The 27,851-nt window shown below is 44.2% G+C and overlaps 1 protein-coding gene across 4 annotated transcripts; it reads left to right on the forward strand.

Annotated features, from left to right (window-relative positions):
• The first annotated feature begins 396 nt into the window (after positions 1-396).
• Positions 397-27,659, forward strand: LOC147881645 (putative sugar phosphate/phosphate translocator At3g17430). Of its 4 annotated transcripts, none has more exons than XM_087401666.1 (10): positions 397-578; positions 1,844-3,214; positions 3,648-3,755; positions 7,298-7,329; positions 7,429-7,479; positions 11,520-11,581; positions 11,759-12,020; positions 26,554-26,819; positions 26,955-27,061; positions 27,200-27,659. In XM_087401666.1, exons 2-10 carry the CDS (start codon positions 3,128-3,130, stop codon positions 27,359-27,361), a joined length of 1,137 nt encoding a protein of 378 aa, XP_087257792.1. In that variant the 5' UTR covers positions 397-578; positions 1,844-3,127; the 3' UTR covers positions 27,362-27,659. The 4 variants fall into 4 exon arrangements, with proteins under 4 accessions (XP_087257792.1, XP_087257791.1, XP_087257793.1 ...); XM_087401665.1 differs by having other exon boundaries at positions 2,975-3,214; XM_087401667.1 differs by having other exon boundaries at positions 3,045-3,214.
• Positions 27,660-27,851: the final 192 nt, after the last annotated feature.

A 27,851-nucleotide genomic window follows, 5' to 3' on the forward strand; every position in this document is an offset into this window, starting at 1 on the left:
ATAAACACATCCCTCACATCCCCTTTTCTTACTTGGGCAGGAAATGGGTGGTGTGTAACTAGCGCGTGAGCCTCTAAAAGTTTAACAGGTGCCCATGACATTGGAAAATGGGCATTTCAATTACTTTGGGGGAGTGCGATGCCAGATTTACGTAAGCTTTTGGAAGCAATTGAGCGGTTTTGGCTGAGCAAGTGTGTGAGCCTCTAAAATGTTAACAGGTGCCCACGACATTGGAAAATGGTGGGGGAGCGTGAGCGATGTCAGAATTACGAAAGCTTTTGGAAGCAGTTGAGCGATTTTGGAACATGAGGAATTTCGAAACTTGGGCGGTTGGTGCGAGAGCGCCCTAGTATGTGCCCTTCCTCGGGAGTGATTTGACAATGAGCGAGTGTAAGGTGTTCCAAGGAAGGTCTAGACGGGAATGGCTGCCGGGAGGATCATTCCCCATATCCCTGTCTGAATCTCTCTCTCAATGTCTCACTTACTCACTCACTCACTCACTCAATGTTGATGCCTTCTCATCCCTCTACAGCCTCCGATCGCCTCGAGTCTTGATCTAACTACTGCCTGCTCTAAAGGTCTGTAGCAGATTACCTCCATGCTTTTCTATAGCTCTCATCTTTACCTCTTAGTTCTTTTCTAGCTCGATCTTTTCATCGCTCACACGCTTCCCCTCACTTGCTTCTGTTGCTTACTCGGCCTTATTTGCCAGCTTCCTTAGCTCGCAAGTAGGATTATTCGTCCCATAAACCGACCCAAATACAGATCCGCTGGTTTCTCGTTCAGGACGACGCAGTGTTTCTGTTTTCGAATTTCTTTTGTCAGGGACTCAGGAATATGGCAATGAGCGATTGTTCAAAGGACATGCAAGCTTGTAGACCCAACACCCAAGTGTCCAGCAGTGCCGCCTCAGCGTTTGCAGAGTGTACATCTTTGCTTTAGCTGTCAGAACCAACCGTAAAGTAGTACGTGAAGTAGATGACATTCGTACACCCTAAGTCATCTTCTTACTTCGTTATCATTCAGGTTTTTTGATTGACACGATTCCGTAACTACATCTCGAAGAAATATCCAGCGCGTTGCTATGACTACGAAGGTTATTTACCTTTCTAGAAAGCTGTAGTAAGCGAAAAATGCTACACGGCACGGGTAGGAAGCCACTATGCAGAGAGCATGGAGCGGACCGTTTATGCCATGCGAGAACCCTTTGTTTGGCTCTACAAGTTGAATCTGCTGTTGGTGAACTATGCGTGACGGAGTTTATGGTTTTCAACCTTATGAGTGACTATCATGAGATTGAAACTGCACTATGTGTTGTGTATTTAGAGGGCATGTTCTTGGATTCATCCATATTGATCTCTAAATCTGATCCATTATTCAATAGAATACGTTACCCTGCCAACTTGAGAAACGTGTGGCCATGTAGTACATGATCTAGATAGTTGAACATAAGAAGGCCCTTAATTTAAGAGATAAGACTACCTCAAGTGGTTAATTCATGCATTCCTCACAGCTCTTAAGTGAGATGTAAGACTGGTTGGGTGAATACCATATGGGTACATGCAAGAAGTGTAGGGCTTGCAAGTAGACTATTTTCCATGCATGGCTTTTGAACTAAATATTGCCTCGAGGTTCGCAACTTGCATGGCTGCTGACAATCCAATATTTGTGCAAAAGTTATGACTTGGAGCATGGAAGTGCCTCGAATTAAATTTATCCATTTAATTGATTTTCAATATCTAAGGTGTGGCTCAAATTCGATGTGGAAAGAGGATGTGATACACATAACTAAAATACACTGGCTTCTCACACAACTTTTAATGCTTATACGCTCTCAATGCAGATGGTGCTACGATCATATAGATGTGAGGGATTCAGATTCTAAGACTGTAAAGAGCATCAGGCAGTTTCGTGTCCACTTGTGGGCGCTTGATGTAAATCTACATCTTGTCTCAATCAAAGTGGATTACAAACACCATGTTGTTTGCTTTGGTCTTTATGGCTCGCCGATATCAATCTACAGGGAGAAAAAACCTTCCACCCTCGCTTGTTTCTGGTTTGGAACATGTATAGAGGTTTTTAATGGCGTGTTTTTTATCTGTCAAAGTCTGGTGTAAACTACACATAAAATTGTGTATTCTTGGTCTGGTTTAGTTAGAGTTATCGTCTGAGGGCTGTTCATATCAGTTTTGTGGCCTTTAAGGCTTGGTCAGGGTAAGACAATGAGGTGGCAAGGCAAGTAACATCTATAAGAGGATGGTTCAGATTCAGTATAGCACTTCTCTATGGGAAGCACAGGTCCTGAACAGGAAATGGTGATCTGTAAGAAAAGAGTGACCTGCATATTTGGATCAAGCTTTTTGCTATTTGGTGGTCTAGAGAGTTATTTTCGTGTGGAATGTGTTTGGTCTGTAAATACAGTTTTCTGCTTAATAGTGTCTACATTGCATCTTACTACTTCTACTTGATTAGATTAAAGAGATCTTTAAGCATTTCGCTATGGAAATCAGCTTTAGTGGTCTAGAGTTTATTTTCACGTGGTATGTGTTAACAGAGGTTTGGTCTGTAAATACAATTTCCTACTTAGTATTTTTTACATTGCGTCTTACTACTTATGCTTGATTAGATTACAGAGACCTGTTGCAAGGCAACTCACAAAAGCTATGACGATGGTTCAGATTCACCTAGCACTACGCATTTGTCAAGTTAATGAGGAAGAAAAGTGTGATCTGTATGTGTATAGGTTATGAAGGTTTTAGCTGTGGGTGTCAGCTTTAGGGGTCTAGAATTTTGTTCCTTGGATCTGCCTGTAAATACAGTTTTTCCTACATTTGCATTGCTACTCATGTGTGCTTAGATTAAACATGTCTGTTGCATAATCTAGTTCCGCCTTAAATGTTGTTCTTTTGCTCTTGTTTAGTCTGAATTTCTCTATTATGCTTTATAATTTATATGCAGATGTAATGTTTTACAGGGGGCACTGAAGGCTACTTCTTGTACTTTTGCATGTACATCTTTGTGCTATTGCCTTTGTTATAAGCAAGGGAGGTTGGCCTTCTCGACACAGCTTCATTGAGGAGACTGATCCTGGAGTTTGGTGGCCTTTAATGCTGTTGAGTGTTTCAGTATGATGATAACCAAAGCACTAGTTTTGACATATATCTACCTTCTCATCTACATCTCACTCTCTTCAGGAGTGATTCTGTATAATAAGGTACTCTTGGATGCTTTGCATTGTATGTTGTTGATACATTCTCACAAACCATTTTTTGGACTTTAGAACCACAAAATATCTAAATTTGTATGATTGATATATTCTAGTGTTACAGGTATATAAAAAGATCAAATCATCAAAGTAACGGGGGTACTTTATTTAAGGGTAGAGTGATTGAAACATGATTTGAAAGTTTTCCACTTGGTAAAGTGATTCTTGAATATGGAAGGATACTAGCATTGTTTGGAGCAGAACTTTACGTGTTTGATTGTTTTACATAGGGCTAAGTTTGTACGATGGTGGCCATCATTTATATTGGCTACTTGTAGCCTCATGAAATGATACTTTTTCTGCAAACATCTGTTTATATGTATCTGGAAATGCATTTTATTAGAATACGTATTATTTGACACATTCTTCCGGATGATGACAGTGGGTGCTTTCTATAAAGCATTTCAATTTTCCTTATCCCATTACTCTCACGATGATACACATGGCATTTTCTGGAGCAGTGGCCTTCCTTCTTGTGCGGGTTTTTAAGGTGTGTCATTTGAATGTTTAATGTCAAAATCTGACTATTTCCCTTCCTTTACTCCTTTTTGGGCATAACGATAAAGAATATAGTCTTGGATGTGCTTGCAACCTGGCAAGTATCACATGTCACTAGTAAGGGATTTTCTGAACTGGGCTAAAAGAGGACCATAATGATATGTAAAAGTTCTTTTACGAGCAAAATCAAGGAAAAGTCCAGAAATCTGTTGTTGTTAATCCAATTCAAAAACTGTATTTAATCATGTGACAATGCTGCTAATGATAACAGCATTGTAAAGTTGGCTAAGATTAGTTGATTTTTAGCTGATAGGCATATTAATATGGCCCAACTCTTACTTGGGTTGTGTGCGGGGCTGCCAAAGCTTCAAGTCATGTACGGTTTGCAGCTGAAGGTTTTTGTGATTTTTGGAGATGCAATTTTTTGAGCTGCATATCCTTGTTTTAGTGTCCCAATTTGATCCGGGGGAACCATATTCCACCATGGGGGTAGTGAGGTTTATACCACTGTATTATCTTGGACATGGTGTGATAACCTAGAGGATGTACTTTGGCAATCTACTCCAATGTTGAAGAAAGGAGGCTCTTGGCATGACGAAGGCCACTTCCTTTCAGTTAGGCGTGCCTTGGTCAAGTTTTAGTTTCTAGGTGTTTAAATTTAGGTGGTTGAATTTTCATTTTCTTTAGATCCATGGCCTCATGGTTGTGGTTCCCAAATCTGGGGAGAATGGCAAACTGGATGGGAGCACTTACCCGTATAGAAAGTAACATGGGTAAGATAATAAGACTTGCAGCGCTGGCAGAGGGAGAAGAGGGAGGATTAGGACATTGAGGATTTATCCATGGTAATTGCAACGCTAGTGGACGGTAATTCAGCAAGCCTCCTAGAGAGAGCATTACCTCCACCTGAGCAAGGATGGCTCCATCCAGGTAACAGGGGTTTATGTACAGATTCATGCTGTATGGATAGTCATGGGTCAGCTCAGGACTTTATCCATGGGTCCTAGATCAAGCCATGACATGAGATTAGTGCCACATGATATTTGCAACCGGCCTTCAGTTTCCTAAAGGGCAGTAGACCATAACTATCATTGCATATTCATTATTCACATCATTTCCAGCCACTTAACTTTAAACAATACCACTTAGAAACAATTCGAGAAATAACTGGATGGAGGCTAGAGTGCCCCTGCTCAATGAAACCAAGTACAAGACACCACACTGGCCCCAAACACTTGGGGCCCCTTCCGGTACACAAGGGCTCACCCTTGTGCTCTGCCCCACGGGCAATTCCACTGTCCAAGCCAAACTTTGGCTACAACGTGCATTCCATCTAGTGCCCAAGTGCCAAGGCAAGGCTAAGGCATTCACCATTGTCGTGCCCAAGCATTCCACAAAGAATCCAACTTGCTCAACGGGTTTGGCAAACCCACAACCCACTAACCAGCCTCTTAGGGTGACCAAGTATCAACATAGATCTCAAACTGAACAAGTGACCTCAATACAGGAAGAAAATACACACATTGCCCCTTTGACTCCAATCTGGATACACCCTTTGTGACTGGGTGCCTATTCACTGCCTGAATGGCCAAGTGGGGCTTCCAACAACAAATGGAGCAATAACAAGCTTCCAAAATGACCAAATGCAATCAACTTGAAAGGGATAGTGACAAGAGAACTGAAACCAGCTTCAAACGACTTCTATCCAGCTCTAGATCAGCTTCAAGGAGCTCCAATCCAGTCCAGAACACCTTCATGGGTGGCAGACCCAACAAGCAAGAGGTAGCAGGAGGAAATGGCAGCTTGGAGAGAGGGGAAGGAAGAGAAAACGGGCCGGAATCAGAGAGAGAAAGAGAGCAGGAGGATCACGGGCAGGAGGAGGAGCAAGAGATCAATGCAGCCTGCAAGATTTACCTAGGGAAACCTTTTTCGAACAATGTGCAGAAAACAGCCGTACTTCAGCCTCGAAATCAGTGCCAATCAGCCTTGGGAAGCATGCAATCGTCCGTACAAGCAGCTTTGGGAAGCGTGCATGACAATTGAGGTAGAAGCTGAACGTGATCCTTTGTTTCTACCCTTCCTTTGTGACATCACATAGCAGCTGCTTATGCTCGTGTGCTGGGATATAAAGAACTGCAGGTCTGGTGTGGCTGCTTGAGTGCAGCAAAAGGTTGCTCTGCTGCAAGAGAGAGAAAGGTTATAGTCTGCTAGTAGCAGGTGGAATAGCAGTTGCCCCTCTCTGCAGGAGCAGCAGTCACATTTGCAGGTAGCAGGAGACAACTAAAGAAAGAAAGAAAGAAAGTTTATCATAGTCTTAGAAGACCGAAGGGTCAATGAGGCTAAAGAAAACGTGATACATGGAGGTGGACCCACTAAGGCGGGCATCCACACCCAAGAATGATATCTGAGACCCATCTTTTCTATAAGAGAGAGCAGTTATCGAGATACACCATGATGTCTTTATGGAAGGATGCATGTGTGAAGAACCAGACTTCTCGAGAATGCAAATGTGTGCAATGCATGCAGAATTTGAATGCCGATTGGCCCTCCAATGGGGAAAGAGTGCTCTGGTGAGAGCACTTGTTTCTCTTCTCGACCTACATGCAAGGTGGGAGAGGGATGGTGGATGAATGCAAGGTGAATGGAGAGAATGCTACGTGAGATTTACAATGAAAGAGTGATACCCTTTCATTAATGTCTCTTGAGATCACTCAAGTTCCCTCTTCCCATTTACACCTACCCTTATCCTATGACCCATGCATCTACCATTCAATGCACCTTAATGCACCCTTTCCTTCCTATTGCCTCTAGGATCTAAACACGTGTTTGCATATCTTTATTAATAAAATAAGTGTCACATGTCCAAATTTGATGTCGTTTGAAGCAGCGGCTCCGACTAGTCCTATCTACTCAAATGATCCACCGCCATAACAAATCGGTTGGTGTCCATCGTAAATACAATACATGTTACAACGTTGGCGTATAATATATAATAATGTTTTAATGTCTACTAATCACGGATAGTGATTTCTTTTGTTATGATGCTTGAATGGGCAAAAGTCCTCTTTTGGATCCTCTCTTGTCTCTTTCTCTTGCGTACGCTTTTACTTCTGCATTTGCATCTCCTCTTCATAACCTGCAAATAGTCTTCTCTTGATAGTACACAATCTCTTTTAAATCATAACTTAAATCTCAACTTCAAGTTCTGGGTCCTCCTGATGCTGAATATCCCAAATGCAGAAGTAGACCTATCATGGACTCCCTCAGAAGGGGGTTCATATCCTAGATGCTTTACTTCAAGAGGAGGTGCAATAGGTAGATTGTCCTTGCAAAGGTGGGCAGGCTACTTGGGTGGTATACTTTCGCGAGTTTCTAATAATTTTGTGATGGATTAATGTTTTGTGATACTAAAACTGCTACTATTCAGTAAATGCTATCTTTTCTTTTTTGTTTATATTTGGATTTGAGACAATTTTGTGGAGAAGAATGGAAATACTATCTAATATGAATGGGTACGACCCACTGGTATTGCAGGTTGTCACACCAGTGAAAATGACATTTGAAATGTAAGCTCCCTGCGTTTGAAGTCTTCTTTCAAACAAGCATTAATGCTAGGCTTACTGGAAACTTTAGGCTTATAAAGTGTAGTTGTGCAATGACTGCAGATATGCGACTTCTGTTGTCCCCATTAGTGCATTCTTTGCATCAAGTCTCTGGTGAGTGTTTTCTTGAAACTTTTATAATGTCAAAATGTTTCTGCATGTGATTAAGAATTCGGTGAGTGCTTAACGAGCCACTATGGTCTTAATCTTGTCACTTAATTAGATGTACCATGCAGAAAATAGTGAAATAGTATGGCTGTATTTGTGTGAGGTTTTTAGTGTATCAATAAGCTCCTTTCCTTTCAAAGAACAAAATATCTTTGTTTAATATCGGGCACTGAGAGTTTATGAGGTGATCTTATGCTAGATTGATCATTAATCGGAAGTGAATTTTTTCTTTTTTTGGGATGTCAGACATGGATGGTCGTAGCAGTAGGTTTCAATTTGCTGCTGGCTGTGTACATGTCTTGCTTTGTGTTTTAGCTGTCCGTGTCTGTACAACTGTGCCGATTTTTAAATCTACATGCAGTACATCAATCTTTGGCATCATTCTCCTCTTCCCCACCATATCACATATTGGCAATTGGTTTGTGCATAGATTTACTTTTTGAGACATAATCCTCTTTATTAATCGAGGATAAAACAGCAAAGATCTCCTGCCTTTGTCGCAAATTTGGTGTTGAAGGGTACTTGGCAAGTCGTGGAGCTCCTGATGTACAGGGCAGACACGTGGACATCAGGGACCTGCAGCAGCCTGATTGCGCAGGGATTTCCATCAAGGACAGACGGCGCAGCAGTACGGAAGGGTACGGTATGCATACGTGGCTGTACGGGGCTGGTGAAGGCCTGGTAGGAGGCAAGGATGCTGCAGCAAGAAGGCGCCTGCATGAAGAGAGATATGGGGCAGATGGCAGAGGCTATGGGCAGGAGTACAGCCTGCAATAGGTCCTCCAGCAGCAGCAAAGGGCAGCCTAGCAGCAGCCCAAAAGGGCCTGGCTAGGGCCCTTATATAGGGCTGGGCCCTCTCCTTAATTGGAGGGCCAAAGGCCCTAGAAGTTTGAGCCAAAGGGCCCCGGTTTTAGAGCCCTTAAAGGGCTGGACCAGCAGCCAGTATGAAGCTGACTGGTTGGTTTTTATGACAGGCCCTTGGGGCCTATAAAAGGAGAGGTTTGATGCCTCACAAATCATCCAGCAGCCAGCAGTTCCAGGGCAGAAAGGAGCAGCAGGAAGCCTACTCTCTGGGCCTATCGATAGGAGGTGAAAGAGTGCAACAAGGGCTGCAGATTTAGCCAGGAAGAGCTGGACCTTGGCTGTCTTCTAGGGCAGCAAGGTGCTGAGATCATCATCTTCTGGAGCAGCCATTCACAAGCAGGTTGGAGCAGTGGAACAGTTATCTTGGGGCCTACATTCAGGAGGACCAAGGGGAACTATGTGCTGCAGACAAAGCTTGGCAGAGGCTGCCCACCTAGGCTGATTCACAGGCAGTAAGGTGGAGAAGAACACACTGGACGGAAAGTCTACAGATGCTCGAGGTGGAGCACGCGGGCTCGAGTCTAGAGATAGCCAGCAAATAGGAGAAGGACCTTGTGGTAAGATCAGAGGACCACACCATTGGTGGGACTCTGGATCTATATCTTTTGTATTGTGTCCATAGTTTTGGATGGAAATATATTTTGGTGGTTTTTCTATCCGGCTGGTTCATTGTCTATTGATGAGTCTGCACATCTAATCTATGTGACGCACATTAAGTAAAGAAGTTTGCGATTCCACACCCCACATGCACACTGTGTGAGCTCCTAGGCATTATTATTAGTCTTCCGCTGTGCGTACCTTGTGTTGGGTTCATTTCTGACATGGTATCAGATTCCAAGTAGGAGGCTCACAGGTGTGGGAGTCTGAAGGCAGGGACCTTGTTGAAGGATGACCTTGATTCAAAATCTCTTGGGAATCGACTTCCACGACTGGAGGATTGTGCCCTTGCAAGAAGGAGGGTGACTCAGGTTCAGTCAGGTGCGTTTAAAGTTCATGGTCCAGGTTATCTGGAAATATTCATTGGTTGCAGACCTTGCCAAAGGAAGGACGGGTTGAAACAAACCCTCAGAGCATGGTGAATGGAAGACTCCAGGTTGTTCACTCATTATGAGGGGGAAAATTGGAAGATCATGGAGGCTGGGTTGCTCGAGTTCGAAGGTAGGAATGTGACTGAAGGAGGTGGTGCCAGGAGGTGCTACCAAAGACGGACCTGTGTACTAGGATGGTGTGCGGAAGCGGAACTGGACTTGGTGGAGCAGGAGCCACTGGATGAAAAGCTAGGAAAAGATTTTGATATCGAAAAGTTCTAGAGGACTACGACCAGGGAGTTACTGGAGCATCTTCATCGGCGTGTTGGCATTGGGCCTGGATGTGTCGGTGAGAGGGGGTGTTGGAATGGTCACCTCCCCATCTGTAAGCCCGCAAATGAGGAGAGCGTGGGGGAGGGAGACCTAGGGCAGAAGATGCCCAGAGAAGAGAAAGGGAGGGGGACTGCCACATGGGCAGCACCTCACACAAAGCAAGAAGGGTACCTGGCAAGTTGTGGAGCTCTTGATGTACAAGGCAGACACGTGGACATCAGGGACCTGCAGCAGCCTGATTGCGCAGGGATTTCCAGCAAGGACAGACGGCGCAGCAGTACGGAAGGGTACAGCGTGGCTGTACGGGGCTGGTGAAGGCCTGGCAGGAGGCAAGGATGCTGCAGCAGGAAGGTGCCTGCATGAAGAAAGATACGGGGCAGATGGCAGAGGCTATGGGCAGGAGTACAGCCTGCAATAGGGTCTCCAGCAGCAGCAAAGGGCAGCCTAGCAGCAGCCCAAAAGGGCCTGGCTAGGGCCCTTATATAGGGCTGGGCCCTTGCCTTCATTGGAGGGCCAAAGGCCCTAGAAGTTTGGGCCAAAGGGCCCTGGTTTTAGAGCCCTTAAAGGGCTGGACCAACAGCAGACTGGTCGGCCAGTATGAAGCTGACTGGTCGGTTTTTATGACAGGCCCTTGGGGCCTATAAAAGGAGAGGTTTGATGCCTCACAAATCAGCCAGCAGCCAGCAGTTCCAGGGCAGAAAGGAGCAGCAGGAAGCCTACTCTCTGGGCCTATCTATAGGAGGTGAGAGAGTGCAACAAGGGCTGCAGATTTAGCCAGGAAGGGCTGGACCTTGGCTGTCTTCTAGGGCAGCAAGGTGCTGAGATCATCATCTTCTGGAGCAGCCATTCACAAGCAGGTTGGAGTAGTGGAACAGTTATCTTGGGGCCTACATTCAGGAGGACCAAGGGGAACTGTGTGCTGCAGACAAAGCTTGGCAGAGGCTGCCCACCTAGGCTGATTCACAGGCAGTAAGGAGGAGAAGAACACACTGGACGGAAAGTCTACAGACGCTCAAGGTGGAGCACGCGGGCTCGAGTCTAGAGATAGCCAGCAGATAGGAGGACGACCTTGTGGTAAGATCAGAGGACCACACCATTGGTGGGACTCTGGATCTATATCTTTTGTATTATGTCCATAGTTTGGATGGAAATATATTTTGGTGGTTTCTCTATCCGGCTGGTTCATTTTCTATTGATGAGTCTGCACATCTAATCTATGTGACACACATTAAGTAAAGAAGTTTGTGATTCCACACCCCATACGCACATTGTGTGAGCTCGTGGGCATTACTATAAGTCTTCCACTGTGGGTACCCTCTGTTGGGTATTTTCTAACATTTTTGCATAAAAGCAAAGCAACCAACTTTCCTTGAATGCAAACGTTTCTACCATGGAGGGGAAAGCCACTTGGGGAAGAGGGAAAAACCAACTTAGCTAAATGGCAGTCAGCATGTCAGATACGGTACGGAGATAATGCTTAATAAATAGGAGCATTGAACCTTTAAAATGTGTGAAGCTGGCAGATCCGCAATCATGTCTAAAATGATGCCAGCACTTTGAGGTGGTAGATGGGGGAAGCTGCTCCTCTTGTACATGCTATGTGGTTTCGTGCTAAAATGTCAAGCGTTTTCATACCAAAGCACTTGCAGCTTAAATTGGAACCTATCATGTGTTGTAGTATATTCTGTTTATTTGGATAAATGACAGATGCTTTCTTGTTTTTTTGGATGTATTGATATTTTCAAATGTTGGCTCTCCCAGGTTTGGCAACACTGCATATCTGTACATTTCAGTGGCGTTTATTCAAATGCTGAAATCTTTAAGTATGCTTACCCCCTAAAGAAGGTTCTTTTGGGTCTTCAATTCTCTAGGTTTACTGCTCTTCTTGATATCTTAGTTTGGGTCAACAATATCACTGTGAATCTATTGTCCTAATTATGTCTTTCACACTTTAGGTAATTGTCTTTGATGCCTTGGGCCTGGTGATTTGGATTTTGCAGTGCCAGTGGCAACATTCTCAATGGCAGTTATATGTGGGACAGACAAACCTAGGTGTGATTTGTTTCTCAACATGCTGCTTGTCAGTCTGGGAGTTGCTATCTCCTCTTATGGCGAGATTCACTTCAACGTAATTGGAACTGCATATCAGGTCACAGGCATAGTTGCTGAAGCCCTGCGGCTAGTGCTGACACAAGTTCTTCTGCAGAAAAAAGGGCTTAACTTGAACCCTATTACCAGTCTGTACTACATTGCTCCCTGCAGGTAATACTGCTATATCTCCTTTGATCTTAACTAGCATGGTGAGTGCCATTCTATACAGACTGACATGGTTTTTTTCCACATCCAATAATCAGTCGCTAACCAAGAGGGTACTTGTTTAACCAAAAGCTCTGAAGAGAAGCCAAAACCTAAAGAAATCAAACTATTCACATTCCGACATGTGGCAATCTAGATTAACTGTGGTGTCGGAAAATAATAAAATCAGATTGAAGGTCTCGTTACGTGACTCTTGACCCTTTGTACGGCTCTAATCCCTTGGCGAGGGATTCGGTAACAAAGAGAAAATCTGGAAGTGGCAGATAGAGTAGTAAGCAGTTTAATGGCAAAACTAGATGGAGCTATTCTCGAGCAGAAAATTACTAGGTGGGCAGAAGAGCACAGCACAAGAGCACCATCTCAAGTACATTTTAGGCCCAAGCACTCAACAATAACAGAGTCACAATACAAGCTACAACAGAGGGGCTTAAGAACAAGAGGAAATCAAATTGATGTTGTTTCGTAGACTTCAAGAAATCCTTTGACAGGGTACCTCGCAAAAACCTATGGGAAAGGATCGAACAGCTATAAACACGTAAAGAATTCAGGGAAGCCACGCCCAGATTGTATGAGAAGGTCTTTGCAAAATTGGCAAAGTCTCTAGTCGATGGATCAAACTCTAAGGAGAAGATAATGATAAGCAGTGACATAGAGGTCAAACTGGGCTGCCCCCTCTCATCAACATTCTTTGGCTTGATCATAGATGAAGTAGAAGATTGAATAAGAGCATAGAGTGGAGAGGGACTAAAGCTTGCCAAATATGCTCTACTCCTACTCATTTATGCAGATGATGTAGAACTCTTCTAAAGGACTAAAAGGACATGCAAACACACTTGGATGCAGTAGGCAAATTTTGCCAACAATCAGGGATAAAAGTCAATTTGCAAAGACAAAGGTTGTGGTAATTGAAAAACGAAACCAGCAAACGCCCCTTACATTTGAAGGGGAAACCCTCGAAGCAGTCACAACCTATAGTATTTGGGGCTTGAGATTGAGAACAATCACAAGTGGAATGCATGTGTAGAGAGAAGAGTAATGGGGCGTTTTAGAGCCCTATATGATTTCCAAACAATGCAAAAAAAGCACAGCTATGGAGCTGGGAAATGAGGAATTTCCTACACACTGCTTGTTCAAACAGTGGTCAGCCTGGGCACCATGACTCTCCAGAGAATATTAGAAAAGAATAGAAGCAATTCACAAATGGTTTTTCATAGTAGAACTGGGGATCAAAGTGCAAACGCCCTATTCCCTCATGTTAGCAGAGACAGGGATGATATTGCTTAAAGGGAAGCTCTGTGCCAATACATAACACACCTTCACAAGGTAACAAAGATGGATGCAAGAAGACTCCTGTAAAGAGCCACGGAGGCAACACAAATTTCTAGTTTGCACAGAGAGGGAGTCAATTGGCTGGAGAGATTGGGGCTACATGCTGTAGGTATCCTAGAGGAAGAAGGGGAAAGTAGAGAAAGAAAGAAAGAAAGAAAGTCTATTGATGTCCATGGGAGACCAAGAGGTCTATGGGACAACATGAAAGCCATCTAGTACATCAGCTTAGGGAGGGTGTAGGGCAGCTCCCAAGGAGTGCAAAAGCAGCTCCATTTATTAGAGAGTACTATATTGTAGCCTAGATAAAACATACACACATATATATAGTGGGCCTTACATCAGTTTAAGACTGAGAATCTTTTGATTTAGATTAAAACTCTTAAATGAGCTTAAGCGTAAATCAAAAGCTAGTCATGCAGAAAATGCTACAGAAATTATGGCAAGACTCGGGAACAAAATGAATTCTATATGCGAGAGATAAACCCAATGGAGAAGTACAAAATGCAGGAATATCTCAGGGAGAATATCTCAATGCACTGAAGGGACATATTCTACAGCATAAGAAGTAGCTCCCACGATTTAGAGGTAGAAAAAGGTGGATGGGCCAGACCAGGTTGGCAAGAATTAGTAAAATCTGCCCAACAGGAGAGAGATACAATGAAGAGCGTAGACTCATTCACTGTAGAGCATACTTACAAGGGAAAGGTACAAGGAAAGATACAACTGCAATGACCTCAGTCTGACTGTCCTTATGAACCAATCACCCAAGCAACTGGGTGCATAACTTAAGGAAACTCTAGGACACTGCATAAATTTTTTGGATGTGGCCGATAGGTTTGCCAAGCACATCCTAACCACATAGGATGTACCAGAAAACGTATCAGTCATGATGTGGCTTCTAGTCCCATAGATCCTATAGGGTCTCAAGTGGACTTAGAGAATCATATCATCTCTCTCTCTCTCTCTCTCTCTCTCTCTCTCTCTCTCTCTCTCTCTCTTATCATTCACATATCTTGGTGTCGTCTTTTTCGGACCCATCTTCACTATGAGACCCACGATGCATGCATGTCTGAGCAGAGGATATGCTTCATTGGCTAGACTAGAGAGGCAGTGCTTCCGCTCTCACTTTCAAGATCCATGGACCAAAGGGTTGCTTTTTGACTCCTTGGTCCGCCCAGCAGGGATGTATGGCAGTCCATGCTGGGGGCCAGACTTGTCGGATAGATCATTTGGGCGGAGTTTAGGTCACCCCCATTACAGCTAGATGCTGCATTTCAAGTCATCACATAACTGTATGGAGTCAGGGAGTATGGGGATTGCACCTTTGGGCATAGTAGGATACCATGGCTAGCATTGTCCTCTTCTATGACACTTGCAGCAGGGGGAGACCAAAGGTGCTGGTATGCATGCACAGAGAGATGGTTTGAGGGGCTAGGGCTCCATATGGACAGACTACCTCCATTCCAGTAGTACAGCATGGATGCTCCGTTCTCTCCCCTCCTATCACACGAGGTCAACCAGGTTATCCGTGAGGATCTACTACAGCTACACACATTCCGGACTTGGTTGGGCCCGAGTGATCTTCCAGTGAAGCTGGGCTTCTACAGAGATCACTTCTTACATATCAGAGCGAAGGGTTTCATTGATCCACTAGGATACACGCAGATTCACCTATCCCACTCGTTGAGGATCTCTCTTGGGCAATTCGGAATCTCTTCACATAGACCTCGTATCGAGAGCGGCATAGCAGAGCGGTTACCCAGGGAGAGGCGCATATGCACACTGTGTGACATGCAGGAGGTTGAGACATAGAAGCATTTCATCTTCAAGTGTCTTGTTTACTCTATGAGATCCGAGGGCATTTCTACTGCCTCTTCAGAGATAGTTATGGGGTTTTGGCCCATCTCCTCTCCTACCCAAACCAGCAGTGTTTGGTTGGTTTCATTCATGAGATGCTTAGACACTGCGAGAGGATACTCTGAGCACGGAGACAGGAGCAGACTTCTTCCTCGACTGATACCTCTCAGAGCTCTATCACGGAGTTCTTTTAGCGAGATCACATAGACCCTCACGAGACGAGACCTGGAGCCTGTGATCTGACAGCTCTGACAGAGGGTTGACACACAGATCATACTTGGGGACATCCCCTCCTTGTTTAGGGTCGGAGCTTGATCGATGGGGGTCACAGTGGCCCTGGTTTGACGCAGAGCTACGACCAGGAGACATACCAGGATTGCACCCTTGATGGGCCGACAACGCTCTATTGCTGACCTCATGCCTCCATTGCCTCATCCATCTTGATTTTTCGTTGCTGATGATGAGGATGATGATGGTTATGATGATGTTGATGATGACGATGATGCTGAGATTGATATATAGTCAACTATCGACATGACTATGTTGTACTTAGGACTTAGTACTGCCATTTGCGTTTTTTGCATTCTGCATTGGTGTGGATGCTCATTTAGTAGCTCCACTACCACAGCTCATTGTATTAGGTTTTTCACAGTCTCATAGACCCATCGGTCTTCCGAAGACTTTAATAAACTTTCTCTCTCTCTCTCTCTCTCTCTCTCTCTCTCCGCTTCTAGATTTGTTGTTTCTCACTACCATGATCATTCGACAATTGTTTGCTGTAGCCTGTTCTACTTTGTTTGCGATTGTGGATTAGTACGATTCTATTGAGTTTTCTCCGTGGGGAGTCCCTCTTCCAAAGCCGTATTTACTAGCATGGTTAGCATCTCTTTTGTCTCATCTCCTCCCCATTTCAGCATCTCTACTATCTATGATGGCAGAGAGAGCCCAGAGCTTGTAGAGGACATTATCCGCCATGCCATCTGAGATGACCTGGTTGGTTGCTTTATCCCGTACGGCCATAGAATCTTCATCTGACTCTACACGTGTGCCAAGTTTACGTAGGACAGAAAATGAAAGGGAATGATGGTACATACAATACTTGGAAGAGTGCTTGCCTTCTCCGCAGATTGGAACTGTAGAATTGTCACCGATGTAAACATGGCTTTACTTCCACGAAGGTCTGGGAACTCCTCATGGGATGGGCTCATGTGCCTAGAAGCACCATTGTCAAGTATCCACCGTGTCTCACCAACCTTGAGAGCATGCTCCCCCCCCAGCCACCTGCAAAGAAGATGCATCATCTGTATCCATGATCTCCAAATAAACAGAGGCTGCAATAGTTGCAGCTGTCGCTGAGGAGCCGGTACCCTTGCCTTGACTCCTCTGAGGGCATTGCCTTGGATTCCTCTGAGGGCATTGCCTCCAATAGTATCCAGTGATTGCACTTTCGTTCCACCTCCAAGGCTTTTCTCTCTACATCAGACTTCTTCTCTTAGATGAAGATGAAGAAGAGTTCCACTTACCTTTTCCTTTGTTGGTCTGCCCTTTGTCTTGTAGGGTGGCCAAAGCCTTTTCACCTCCACTATGTGTAAGGTTTTGGAAATGCTCCTCTTGATTAAGAGCCTTAGGCACGAATCTCCTCCCACATGAGAGTGTTCAACCTCCTAGTGGCGATGAGAGTGGGCTTGAAGTACCTCTTGCTGAAGTGTCTACAACTTGTTCATATGCTCCCGATCGTTGTCGAGTTTGTGGGGTCCAACACTCGCATTTGGACTTCAAGGGAAACTCTCTTCATTAGGGAGACCCTGTTGTACAGGGACGCTAGATGCTCCCAAATCTCCTTTGCCAGCGTCATGTGCTTGACGTGGTCGATTACCGGAAGAGTATAATTTAAACAAATGAAAGAGCGAATACGAGCATTTACATGATCCCACAACTAGGCCAATGCTCTACCTCCTCCAGCCCCATGATCCCAAGGAAGTCTTGAGTTGGATTAGGCCTTTCAACTCTGACAATGATCACATGAGCCAAATTGTATGACTGCAGTACAGATTCCGTCATCGCCTTCCGCACCCTGTAGTTTTATTGCCATCCAATTGTCGATCTACGAGAACCGGTTGGGAAGAATTGGGATTGTGACTTGTGTCTCCATCTCCAATAGACTAGCCCTCTTAGAGGGGAGAAGAACTAGCTCTTGTGAGAGGGAGGGGGGGTGGGAAAGAAGAAGAGATAGGGTGGCTGGGCAAAGAAGACAATGGAGGCTAGATGAGAATGTAGGAAGAGAGAAGAGGCTGCTACGATGCCTTCTTCAAGAAGTTCCGAATCTCTTGCTGTCGACAAATGCTTGCCTAGATTAGACTTTACATGATCTTGTGCTATGATGTTACATGCGCAATCACCACACCGTCAAGACACGGGCGATTGCTCCATCAATTTGCGATGTAGAAAGGGTGGATGAGATATCGCTAGGTAGGATATGGGCAACGACACTATCTCAAAGTCGGTGTGCACTTTGAATCTCCTAATGGTCCATGCCTCAAAGCTCAAACGCTTGCCAGCAGCAATCTCCGAACAACAGCAAACTCCCAAGTCCACACCTCAAACGCTTGCCAGTGACAATATCTTAGAGTTAGCCTGAAGCTTCAAACTGACCATGCTCAAATGCTTTCCAGCAGCAAACTCTGAACTGTCCATACCTTAAATGTTCTCCAGGTCCAAGCTTTTAGACGACTTGCTGGTCTGATAACATGTGAAAGTGCAGTGGAAATGCGAGCTGAACAGGCCACCTGGAACATGTGAAGTGGAGATGTGAATGGAGCCAGATGGAAATGCACAGGAGGTTTTGCATTGACTTCTGAGAAAAACCTCCACAAAATGGTAGAGATACAAGAGGGCAAGGGGCCCTATTCATAGGTAGCCCTCTTGGTGACTTGTGGCATTTCAGACACGGTAGCCTAAATGTGGATGCGATGCGGCGAGCCTTGTAAGAGCACATGGTGGATGGCTTGCCTGATGTGGGCAGCGAGCATGGAAGCTGTAGGCCTCCTTTCCGAAGTAGGCTGAGAGACGGGCTTTGAAACCCCTAGAGATTGCTCACACAGATCTGTGACAGCCACCTTTAGCACGAGTCATTCAATGTAGCACAAGATCTAGTTGAGATTCTCACAAGAACCGAGACGAGCATGGCACTAGCAACCCAAGTCAATCTAACTAGAGGACATGCCTCACTACCGAGGCTGAAGAAAAAGTGCCACTTTAAGCACATTAACACGAAGTCTCTCCAATTGACACTCTAGCTCTACAACAACGATGTATGCAACATACTACGAGGATTTGATCTCAAAGAGGCCAATGGGTGGGTTGGATTCGTGAGACAACAAGTCATGATGTCTTCACTCTATTCAAAAGAAGAGATGCACTGCTTGTGATATCATACTAGTATGAGGCCTCTACACGTATATGTCTCCTTTTGATCAGCACCTCGACCACAGTCAACGATATGGCTCAACAGATGCACATACACAAAGATTATCATGGAGGGCTCTCATCATCTATCCAAATTGCACCCAATAAGACAAAAGGATTTGGTATGCAAAAGCCACTGGTTTCACTCCCAGGGCATGACCATTGACCATACCCAACTCAGCGGAAATGCGAGTAGAAGCTGAGAGCAGAACTGAAACAAGGAGGAGATGCGAATGGAGACACATGGGAACGTGCAGGAGATGGCCAAATCTGGCCCTTAACAGCCTCCAAACCGGTCCTAATCCAGGCCAATGTGCAGCCCTCCAACCAGCAGTTAGCCCTGGCAATGTGCCCTGCCTAGACTCCCAACTACCCTGTAGAAAACACAATGAGAAGGGACTCACACACTACAGCTCTGTCTTGGGAGGCACACCCACATAGCAGCCATCGCTGGAAGGTGTACCGTGCAGCGGTTAAGGAGGCTTTATCAGTGGCTTGCACGACATCAAAGCATAATTCACCTGCAAGGGTTCCTCCACAGGGGCTTGGTCTTTCCCTCAATACGATCTGTGTGGTCCCTTTCCGCAAGCCATTCAGGAGGGAAATCCATCACTCCAGAATCTCAAAGCACCTCTATCAACCACTTACAATGAGAACGCTGAGCCTCCCCTTGTTGCGGGGGCTCATCATCAACTTCTAGATCAACTTCTGGTACCTGCTCTAGCTCAGGGATAGGAACAATCGCTCTGTACTCATATTCATTAAGATCTACAAGAACCTGTGGCTCTTCAACTGTGGAAACCGGAACCTGCTCTTCGAAGACTGACACGACCCCAACACTCTTGAAACCTCTAACCTGCAAGCAAACACAAGAACACACCAAACGTGAAGAAAGTGAGCAGGCTGCTCCCCATCCAACCATGACATCTATGGGATGCGATCCCGAATCAGGAGATGTCCCCTCCGAGCCACGAGCTGAGCTACTAGCACGAACTCCCAACCAGGTCCTAACCAGCCTGGTGTCCCATACCACGAGGTGGCGCTGTGAAGCTTGGGATCTGCTGTTGGGCCTTGGGCTAGGCTATGATGCAGTCGCGCATCCGCGACTCAATTTAGGATTAGACCTAGTACCTGGGAACGAGACTTGCTCCCATCGGCTCTTTGAGAACTGAACCCTTGGGCCCCTTATATAGACTCGGGCCCCAAGCGCCAAAAATAGCGAAGACCTCTAACTGGTTTGTACCCTTGCCACCCAACGAGAATCAAGCCTGCCTAGCCCTAAGCCTCCTCAGGCTACCTGAGCTAGTCTTGTGTACCCAGTACACATCAGATACCAATCTGTGCACATGACATACTTCCCCTCCTCTAAGAGCTCACTCCTGAGTTCGCTAAAAAACTCGAGAATGTCCTCTGAAGGTTCTGTAATGTCTTTCATGTTGCATCCTCCTCAACACGATCCTTCCACTTGATCTTGTATTCTGTGATAGTTCTACTTTCACGAAATTCAAGAATACTCTCAGGTTCGTGTGGAATAAAAGTAAAATGTGTTACTTCTATTATTTCTTAAGGAGAAACAAGTTGATCATCTGCACCCAGTAACTCTTTTAGTCTGCTGACATGAAACACTGGATGTACTTTAACATCAGGAGGCAATTCTAGTCTATATGCAACTGGTCTAATTCTTTTAATAACCTTGTATGGACCACAGTATCTGGGGGATAACTTCGGAACCAAACCAATATTGAGGCTCTTGGATTCCTTGGGAATACGTAAATATACCATCATTCCTTTAGAGAACTCTCTAGGTGAATGATGTCTATTAGCATAAAATCTGTTCCAATCTTGGGCACCTCTAATAGACTCCTTAGCAAACTGCAACATTTCTTGCATGTCGTGCAAGAATGTCTTTGCAGCATCATTTTGGATTCCCTTTAACCCAACCATAACTGGTGACTTAGGTTGAAACCCATACATAAGCATAAAAGGACTGTAACCAGTACTCGAATGCTTTGCAATATTATAAGCAAATTCTATCATAGGTAGATAATCTTTCCATGAAGACTGTCTCTTAGAAACATGGTCTGTACTGGCATCAAATTGTGCATGATCTGAGGAACTCATACTTAGAGTAGTTTCTAACTTCTCAAAAATAAGTGTCTAGAAGTTACTTGTAAACTTTGAGTCCCTGACGTTGGCTATGTCAGAGGGCAAACCATACAGCTTAAACAAGAAGTCCACAGACTCGTGAGCTAGCTGAACAGTTGAGATGGTTGTTCTAGTAGGTAAGAATCTAGCCATGTTTGTCAGACAGTCCACTATGACCTAAATGGAGTCATGATCCTTGCGCGTTCTTGGTAAAACCGGTAATAAAATCCATGGAAATACTTTTCGATTTATTACTCGGGATTTGCAATGGCTGTAATAAACCCGTGCTTCTAAGGCGTTCTGCCTTAGTAACTTGATAAACCCGGCAACCTACCACATAGTTTTCTATAAATACACGCATCTTAGGCCAATAAAAGGTATGCTTTACAAGAGACAGAGTCTGATGTATACTTGGATGTCCAGCACGAGGAGCATCATGACACTCCCAGAGAATCTTGGATCAAAGATCCAAAACATCTGACACACATATCTTTCCATTTCGGAATAGCAAGCCGTTCCTAATCATCCACTGACCTCCCGCCGCTGATACCGTAGGTGGAACAATCCCTAAGTCTTGGTCAACCATGGAGCTCCCATCTTGGAATTTTTGCAAATACGAACTGAAATGACTATCAGTTGCGCAAAGCCCTCTCAAGGATTGAAATATTGATTGGTGATCGGTCAATACAAGAAACTTCGAACCATACAAGTAGTGTCTCCAAACTTTTAGAGCATACACAATTGCATAGAGTTCTTTTTTTAGTGTGGGCCAAGGATATTGGGTGTCATCTAGCTTCTTACTCTCAAAAGCTGCAGGTCTGCCCTCTTGGAATAAAGCTGCCCCAATTGCAAAATCACTTGCATTGGTCTCTAAAACATAAGGCCGGGTAGGATCGGGTAATGCAAGAACGGGTGCTTCCTTGATAGTTAACTTCAAGGTTTCAAAAGCCTTGTTCAATGCATCATTCCAAGAGATCGGTTGGGTAGACCTGCGTGCACAACCTTTCAATATGTTTGTTAGGGGTGCCGTGATGTGTAAATAATCATGCACAGACTTTCGTAGAAATACCGTGACTAGGAAAGAACAAAGTTGTTTCATAGTTTGAGGAATAGGCCATTCCAAAACCTTCTGGATACAATTCAAATCAATGCTAATATCTTCAGAAGAAATCTTGTGTCCTAAGTAAATGATCTCCTTCATAAAGAAGTCACATTTACTCATCTTGGCATAAAGTTTATGCTGTCTTAGTATAACTAAGACAATCCGGAGGTGTCCAATGTGATCCTCTAGCATTCGGCTATATACCAAGATGTCGTCTAAGAACACAACGAATTTGCCCAGAAAATCTTGAAACAAATCTTTCATCATTTGTTGGAAGGTGGCAGGAGCATTGGTCAAACCAAAAGGTAATACGAGAAACTCGTAGTGGCCATACCTAGTTTAGAATGCGGTTCTATCTATGTGTTTAGCATAGATACGGATTTGATGATAACCTGTACGCAAATCAATCTTAGTGAAATACTTCGCTCCAGCCAAACGGTCTATCAAATCATTGGAATGAGGAAGAGGGTATCGACTCTTAATTGTCACTTTATTCAATCGTTTATAATCTATACACATTCTTCACGAATTATCTTTCTTCTTTCTTAAGAGGACAGGTGCTCCCCAAGGTGATTTACTTGGGCGAATATAGCCCATATTCAGATAATCTGGTAGCTGTGAAGCTAACTCATCCTCCTCAAGCTGGCGCATCCTGTAAGGTGGAACACCAATAGGTTGAGCAAGGTACTAAATCTATGCAATGGTCTGGAGGTAAACCTTCTAGCAGTTGAGCAAGGAATACATCCATGAAAGCATCCAATAACATTCTGAATTCATGGTGTTCAAACACACTCAAATCATTCTTATTATTAACAGAGACAACAAATGAAGAAAGCGGAATCAAAACACACTGATACACATCATAATGAGAAGTGGAGGTAAACCTTCTAGCAGTTGAGTAGGGAATACATCCATGAAAGCATCCAACAACATTCTGAATTCATGGTGTTCAAACACACTCAAATCATTCTTATTATTAACAGAGATAACAAATGAAGAAAGCGGAATCAAAACACACTGATACACATCATAATGAGAAGTGTTCAATATATTCCGAAGCTGCATCGCAGATACAATAGGTCCTTGAGAAGAGGAAATATTATCACACTGAATGCAAAATTGGGTGTCCTTATTCAAGAAAGAAAGGGTATGCTCTTTCCATCTAATCCGAATATCGTGGGTTTTAAACCACTCTATTCCGATTAACAAGTCCACATGTTCCAAGTGCATGACATAGCACATAAGAGCAGCTGTGTAGTCTTCAATCTAGATAGAAAGCACTTCAATCTTGTGATCCCAAAACTGCTTCCCAGCTTGAAGCTGCACCTCGTAGGTCTGATCGCTAGGTATTGTGGACAGCCCCATCTTTTGCACAAGTTTGTAATTAACAAAGTTGTGAGAGCTGCCCGGGTCAAAGAGAATGTGAACTCTTTGGTCCCTAACTTCTCCATAAACTCAGAAAAGATCATGGGAACCAAATAACGAATTATAAAAAGTGCAATTACAAGAAAGTGCGCAGGTAATGACATTTATAGAAATACTTGTTGTCGAAACTTGATTAGCTCCCTTAGCTTTGGTACTTAGACCTGTATGGAGCTTCGGTCCCGGCGCTTGCTTTTGGCTCTTGCGCTTATGACAATCATTCCTAGTGTGGGCCCACTCCTCGCATATGAAGCAACGTTCTTCTTTCTTTAGCTTTAAGGTATGAAGGAAACGGGCACGACCATTCTTCGCTTGAGTCGAATGTTTTTTGGAGGCGTTGTCTAAAGACTTCGACTCCCCGGTACCAGTGGTAGACTGGAAGAACTTCCTCTTGTTCTTCCCACCCGTGTCGGCAACTGTGGTTCCCTTTGCGCTAGCCATGGTATCATCATAGATGCGTACGTAATTCACGGCCTCTTGCAAAGTGGTACACTTAATGTTCTTGATCTGTAACTTGTACGAGTCAGGGAAACCATCCACAAAGAAACCTACCAAGGTCATTGGATCCATCTTTGTAGCTCTGGTCTGCAAATCCCGAAACCTCTGAAGATAAACCTTAAAAGTCAGATTCAGCTTGGACATATCGAGGGCTTTAAGCTTGCCTACGATATCGTAATCTTCCTCCTCCTTCAAAAACTCTTTCCTACGATATCGTAATCTTCCTCCTCCTTCAAAAACTCTTTCCTGAAGATCCCTTCGAATACTATGCATGTTGCAGGCTTGGGTTGGAGTTCCTTCCACCACAATAGAGCCTTTCCTGACATAAACCCTGTTGCAAGCTGTATTTTCTTGTCATTTGGGTAAGGGTGAAACTGGAAGTGTACTTGTCACTTGTGCAACCAAGTGTCAACAACCTCCTTAGTACAAGACTTCTGATCTCCGGGAAGAGGATCTGGAGTGATGTTCGGACCTAACACTGAAGCCATGGCATCCACATGCGTGAGCGCCTGAACAGTGCTAGTCAAAAGTGTGAGTGTAGTCTGAATCTCTTGGAGTTGCTGTGTCAACCCCGTTTGATTCGTGTTAAGCTGCTCAAACTTTTCATCAAGAACAGTGGTGAATTCATTGAAGGCTGTCTTTGTAATCAGATCATCGTAGAGACCTAGGTCATCCTCCACATGGTAGTTCATATCTTGGTCTCCCATCGCAAGCTCAGGGTCTACAAAGTCAGCCATAACTAAATCGGAACTGATGAGAAGATAGGCTAGAGAAGAGAAAAAAGTAGGTGGCCTCGGAGCTAGGATGTAGAACCGAAGTGAAAGCTGGCTAGGAAGGAGGCGATGGAAGAAGAGAAAGCTGGTCGATGGAGAAGTTAAGTTGGCTGTGCTGAGTTGATGCGGCATCTCGAATTCTTGCACATGGGATTCCCCTCCTGGCTGTCCGTACGAAGTGTTGTAGCAGGTCGTACAGGTAGAGTCTGGCTCTCGTGTGTGAAGGTGTAGAGGGGCTGGGATGCTGCGCAATTTACAAGCTATGGGAGAAGGCAAATCGGCCAAACTAATAGCGGGAGGGCAGGCTTTTAGTAAAGCCCTGCTTTTCCAAAAGCTCACCCTCCAAAACTGGAGGGATAGCGCTTGTTTAAGCCTCCAGGCCCCCTTGAAAAGCAACTAGCCTAGATAGCGACCTAGCCCTATCTTGCTATGCACCTTCCTACGCTTCCCTTCTACCTGCCATCACAACCCCTGAGCAGCCAGCCGACGCGTAGGATCCCCTTTGGTTCGTGCTAGCAGTGCGCTCTCTCCTGACTCCCTTCTGATGCCTCTACTTGGACCTCACTACTTCCCCCTAACTACACCTCTCTCCCTCTTTCTTAACCTGTCACTTCTTGCAATGAAATCACCTTGCACTTTCGCTCTCTCCTTCCTTCTATCCCAATCTAATACCACTTCCCTTAATCGATGAACCAACAAACACTTGAAGGGTTTGAACACGAATTTCGAAATTAGGGCATACCTGGAGAACAAATCGTCTAAAATTTTCGCAATCAGAAGTTAGTATCTCAAGAGTTGACTCTGATACCAACTGACATGACCCCAGCACTCTTGAAACCTCTGACCTGCAAGCAAACACAAGAACACACCAAACGTGAAGAAATTGAGCAGGCTGCTCACCACCCAACCACGAATCAGAAGATGTTCCTTGCATACCACCTTGCATACCACCAAGTGGGTTGGGCTAAGTTATGATGTAGGCGCGCGTCCGCGACTCAATCCAAGATCAGACCTAGCACTTGGGAATGAGACTTGCTCCCATCGGCTCTTTGAGAACTGAACCCTTGGGCCCCTTATATAGACTCGGGCCCCAAGCGCCTAAAATAGCGAAGACCTCTAATTGGTTCGTACCCTTGCCACTCAACCCGAGAATCAAGCTTGCCTAGCCCTAAGCCTCCCCAGGCTACCTGAGCTAGTCTTGTGTACCTAGTACACGTCATATACCAATCCGTGCACATGACAAAGACCAACATCCTTGCTGACCACAATCTCTCCTAACAGGGTCATGCAACTTGTAACCTGTTGACAGAGAGTTGTATCCCACAAAGACCGCTTTTGGGATGTGGAGCCATCTTCCCTCTCTGCTTCTTCGGAACATGAACATAGGCATCGCAACCAAACACGCTGAGGTAAGATACATCTGGCTTCTTACCAAAGTATGCCTACAAAGAGTTTACCTTAGACTTCACACTTGAAGGTGGCGTTTCTTATGTTTAATACTGTAACCCATGATCTACTTTTGGTGAAGGTATACAAATAGTCAAGGAATCAAAGGGTGCATAAATGCTATATTCTCCTCTTTTGTATTTGTTTCATCTTCAAGCTCACAAGTTGTTTAAAGCTAATGCCAGAATTCTCTCGTGAATTTCCAGGCTAGTCTAGATGGTAAAGTGCAATGTTCATGCATAATGCAGGCTCAAAGTTTTTCTTGTTGATTATTGGAAGTTCATTTTTTACTGTATTTCCACAGCGTGTATCTTTTTCTTATGTATTTTTGTTTTTGCTGAACTATCACAGCGTTGGCGTTTCTCGTGTTTGTCCCAGGGGATAAGCTTATAGCATGCTAAATGAGTGAACTCTTGTCTGATATATGAATGGTGAATTGCAGTTTCTTGTTTCTCTTTGTGCCATGGCTGCTTCTTGAAAAGCCGGACATGGAAGCTCAGCAGATTACATTCAACTTCTGGATATTTTTCAGCAATTCCCTGTGCGCACTGGCATTAAATGTGGCAGCATTTTTAGTTATTGGTAGAACGGGTGCAATTACTGTGCGAGTTGCTGGTGTGCTCAAAGACTGGATATTAATTGCTTTATCAACATTGCTGTTTCCTGAGTCCAAGCTCACTGGGCTTAATATAATAGGATATGCAATAGGTAAGGGTAGCCTTTCTGCTTTGGTTCTTGGTTTTTTTATAAAAGAGCTGAGTTTCTCATAACTATGTCTTCATAAAGTAAGGGATATTGGGAGGAGCAAAGATGAAAAATGCAGCATGTTTTCGGCATTTGCAGCTTTATGTGGAGTTGTCATATACAACTATCTCAAGATGCAAGAAGCTGGAGCCAATAGCCAGCTGCCAGCTGATACAATTCCTGAAAAGTTAAGAGCCTTAATAAAGGTAATATAATATATTTTCACGGATATGTTTAGAAATCTTGTAGATTTTATCTCGTTGATATTATGTTTGCATTATTGAATTGTAGAAGTGAGATTTTAATAAGACCTTGGTGTAATAAGTTTTGATTGTGGAAAACAGGAACGAAAACTCGAGAAAAAATCATCAGAAACATACAATGACACCCCTATGGATGGGGGTCGATTACCTCCTGCCTCTCCTTTGGATGAAGAGGCTCCACCTGCTTCAAACCCTCGACTTTCCCACTTGGGGCGCATGCAGGCAAATAGTCTTAGTGGCTAGGATTCTCATCAGCCTTCCATCTTCATGCCAGTGTAGAGGAAAAGCCTGAAGCAACTATTTGATACGGGAGGTGTGGAGATCAGCTAAGTTCAGATACAGCATCTGTACAGGCCTCCCATGCTTTTGTCATTCTTTATCTCCAGAAGCAACTCACCATACGAAAATTTCAGCTATTCTTTGTTGTGTCAAAGTCCATTTTTTCCTGTCAAAACTTGGGGAGTGTTTTCTCCATGCTTTGGCTTAACCGTAAAGGACTCTGATGGATCTTTTTGCCCTGTAATAAAATGATATTCATCCTCCTCATGTTTCTCTATTCAGTAAGTTCCTATAATGAAGTGAATTTTATTCCAATTCTAATGATCTTTTTAATAAATTACCAGAAAATCTATTGAATTTATGAGTGTATACAAGAAACGTTTTTAGAAAATAGGGGTTGCAGGCAATTTTGATTGTCTTGTCTTGTATATGGTCAGATACAATCTGTTGTGGA

The sequence above is a fragment of the Dipteris shenzhenensis genome, chromosome 30 (genome assembly GCF_047967505.1).
Source record: "Dipteris shenzhenensis isolate YYH24624 ecotype China chromosome 30, Dip_SZ_1.0, whole genome shotgun sequence".
Classification (NCBI taxonomy): Eukaryota; Viridiplantae; Streptophyta; class Polypodiopsida; order Gleicheniales; family Dipteridaceae; genus Dipteris; species Dipteris shenzhenensis.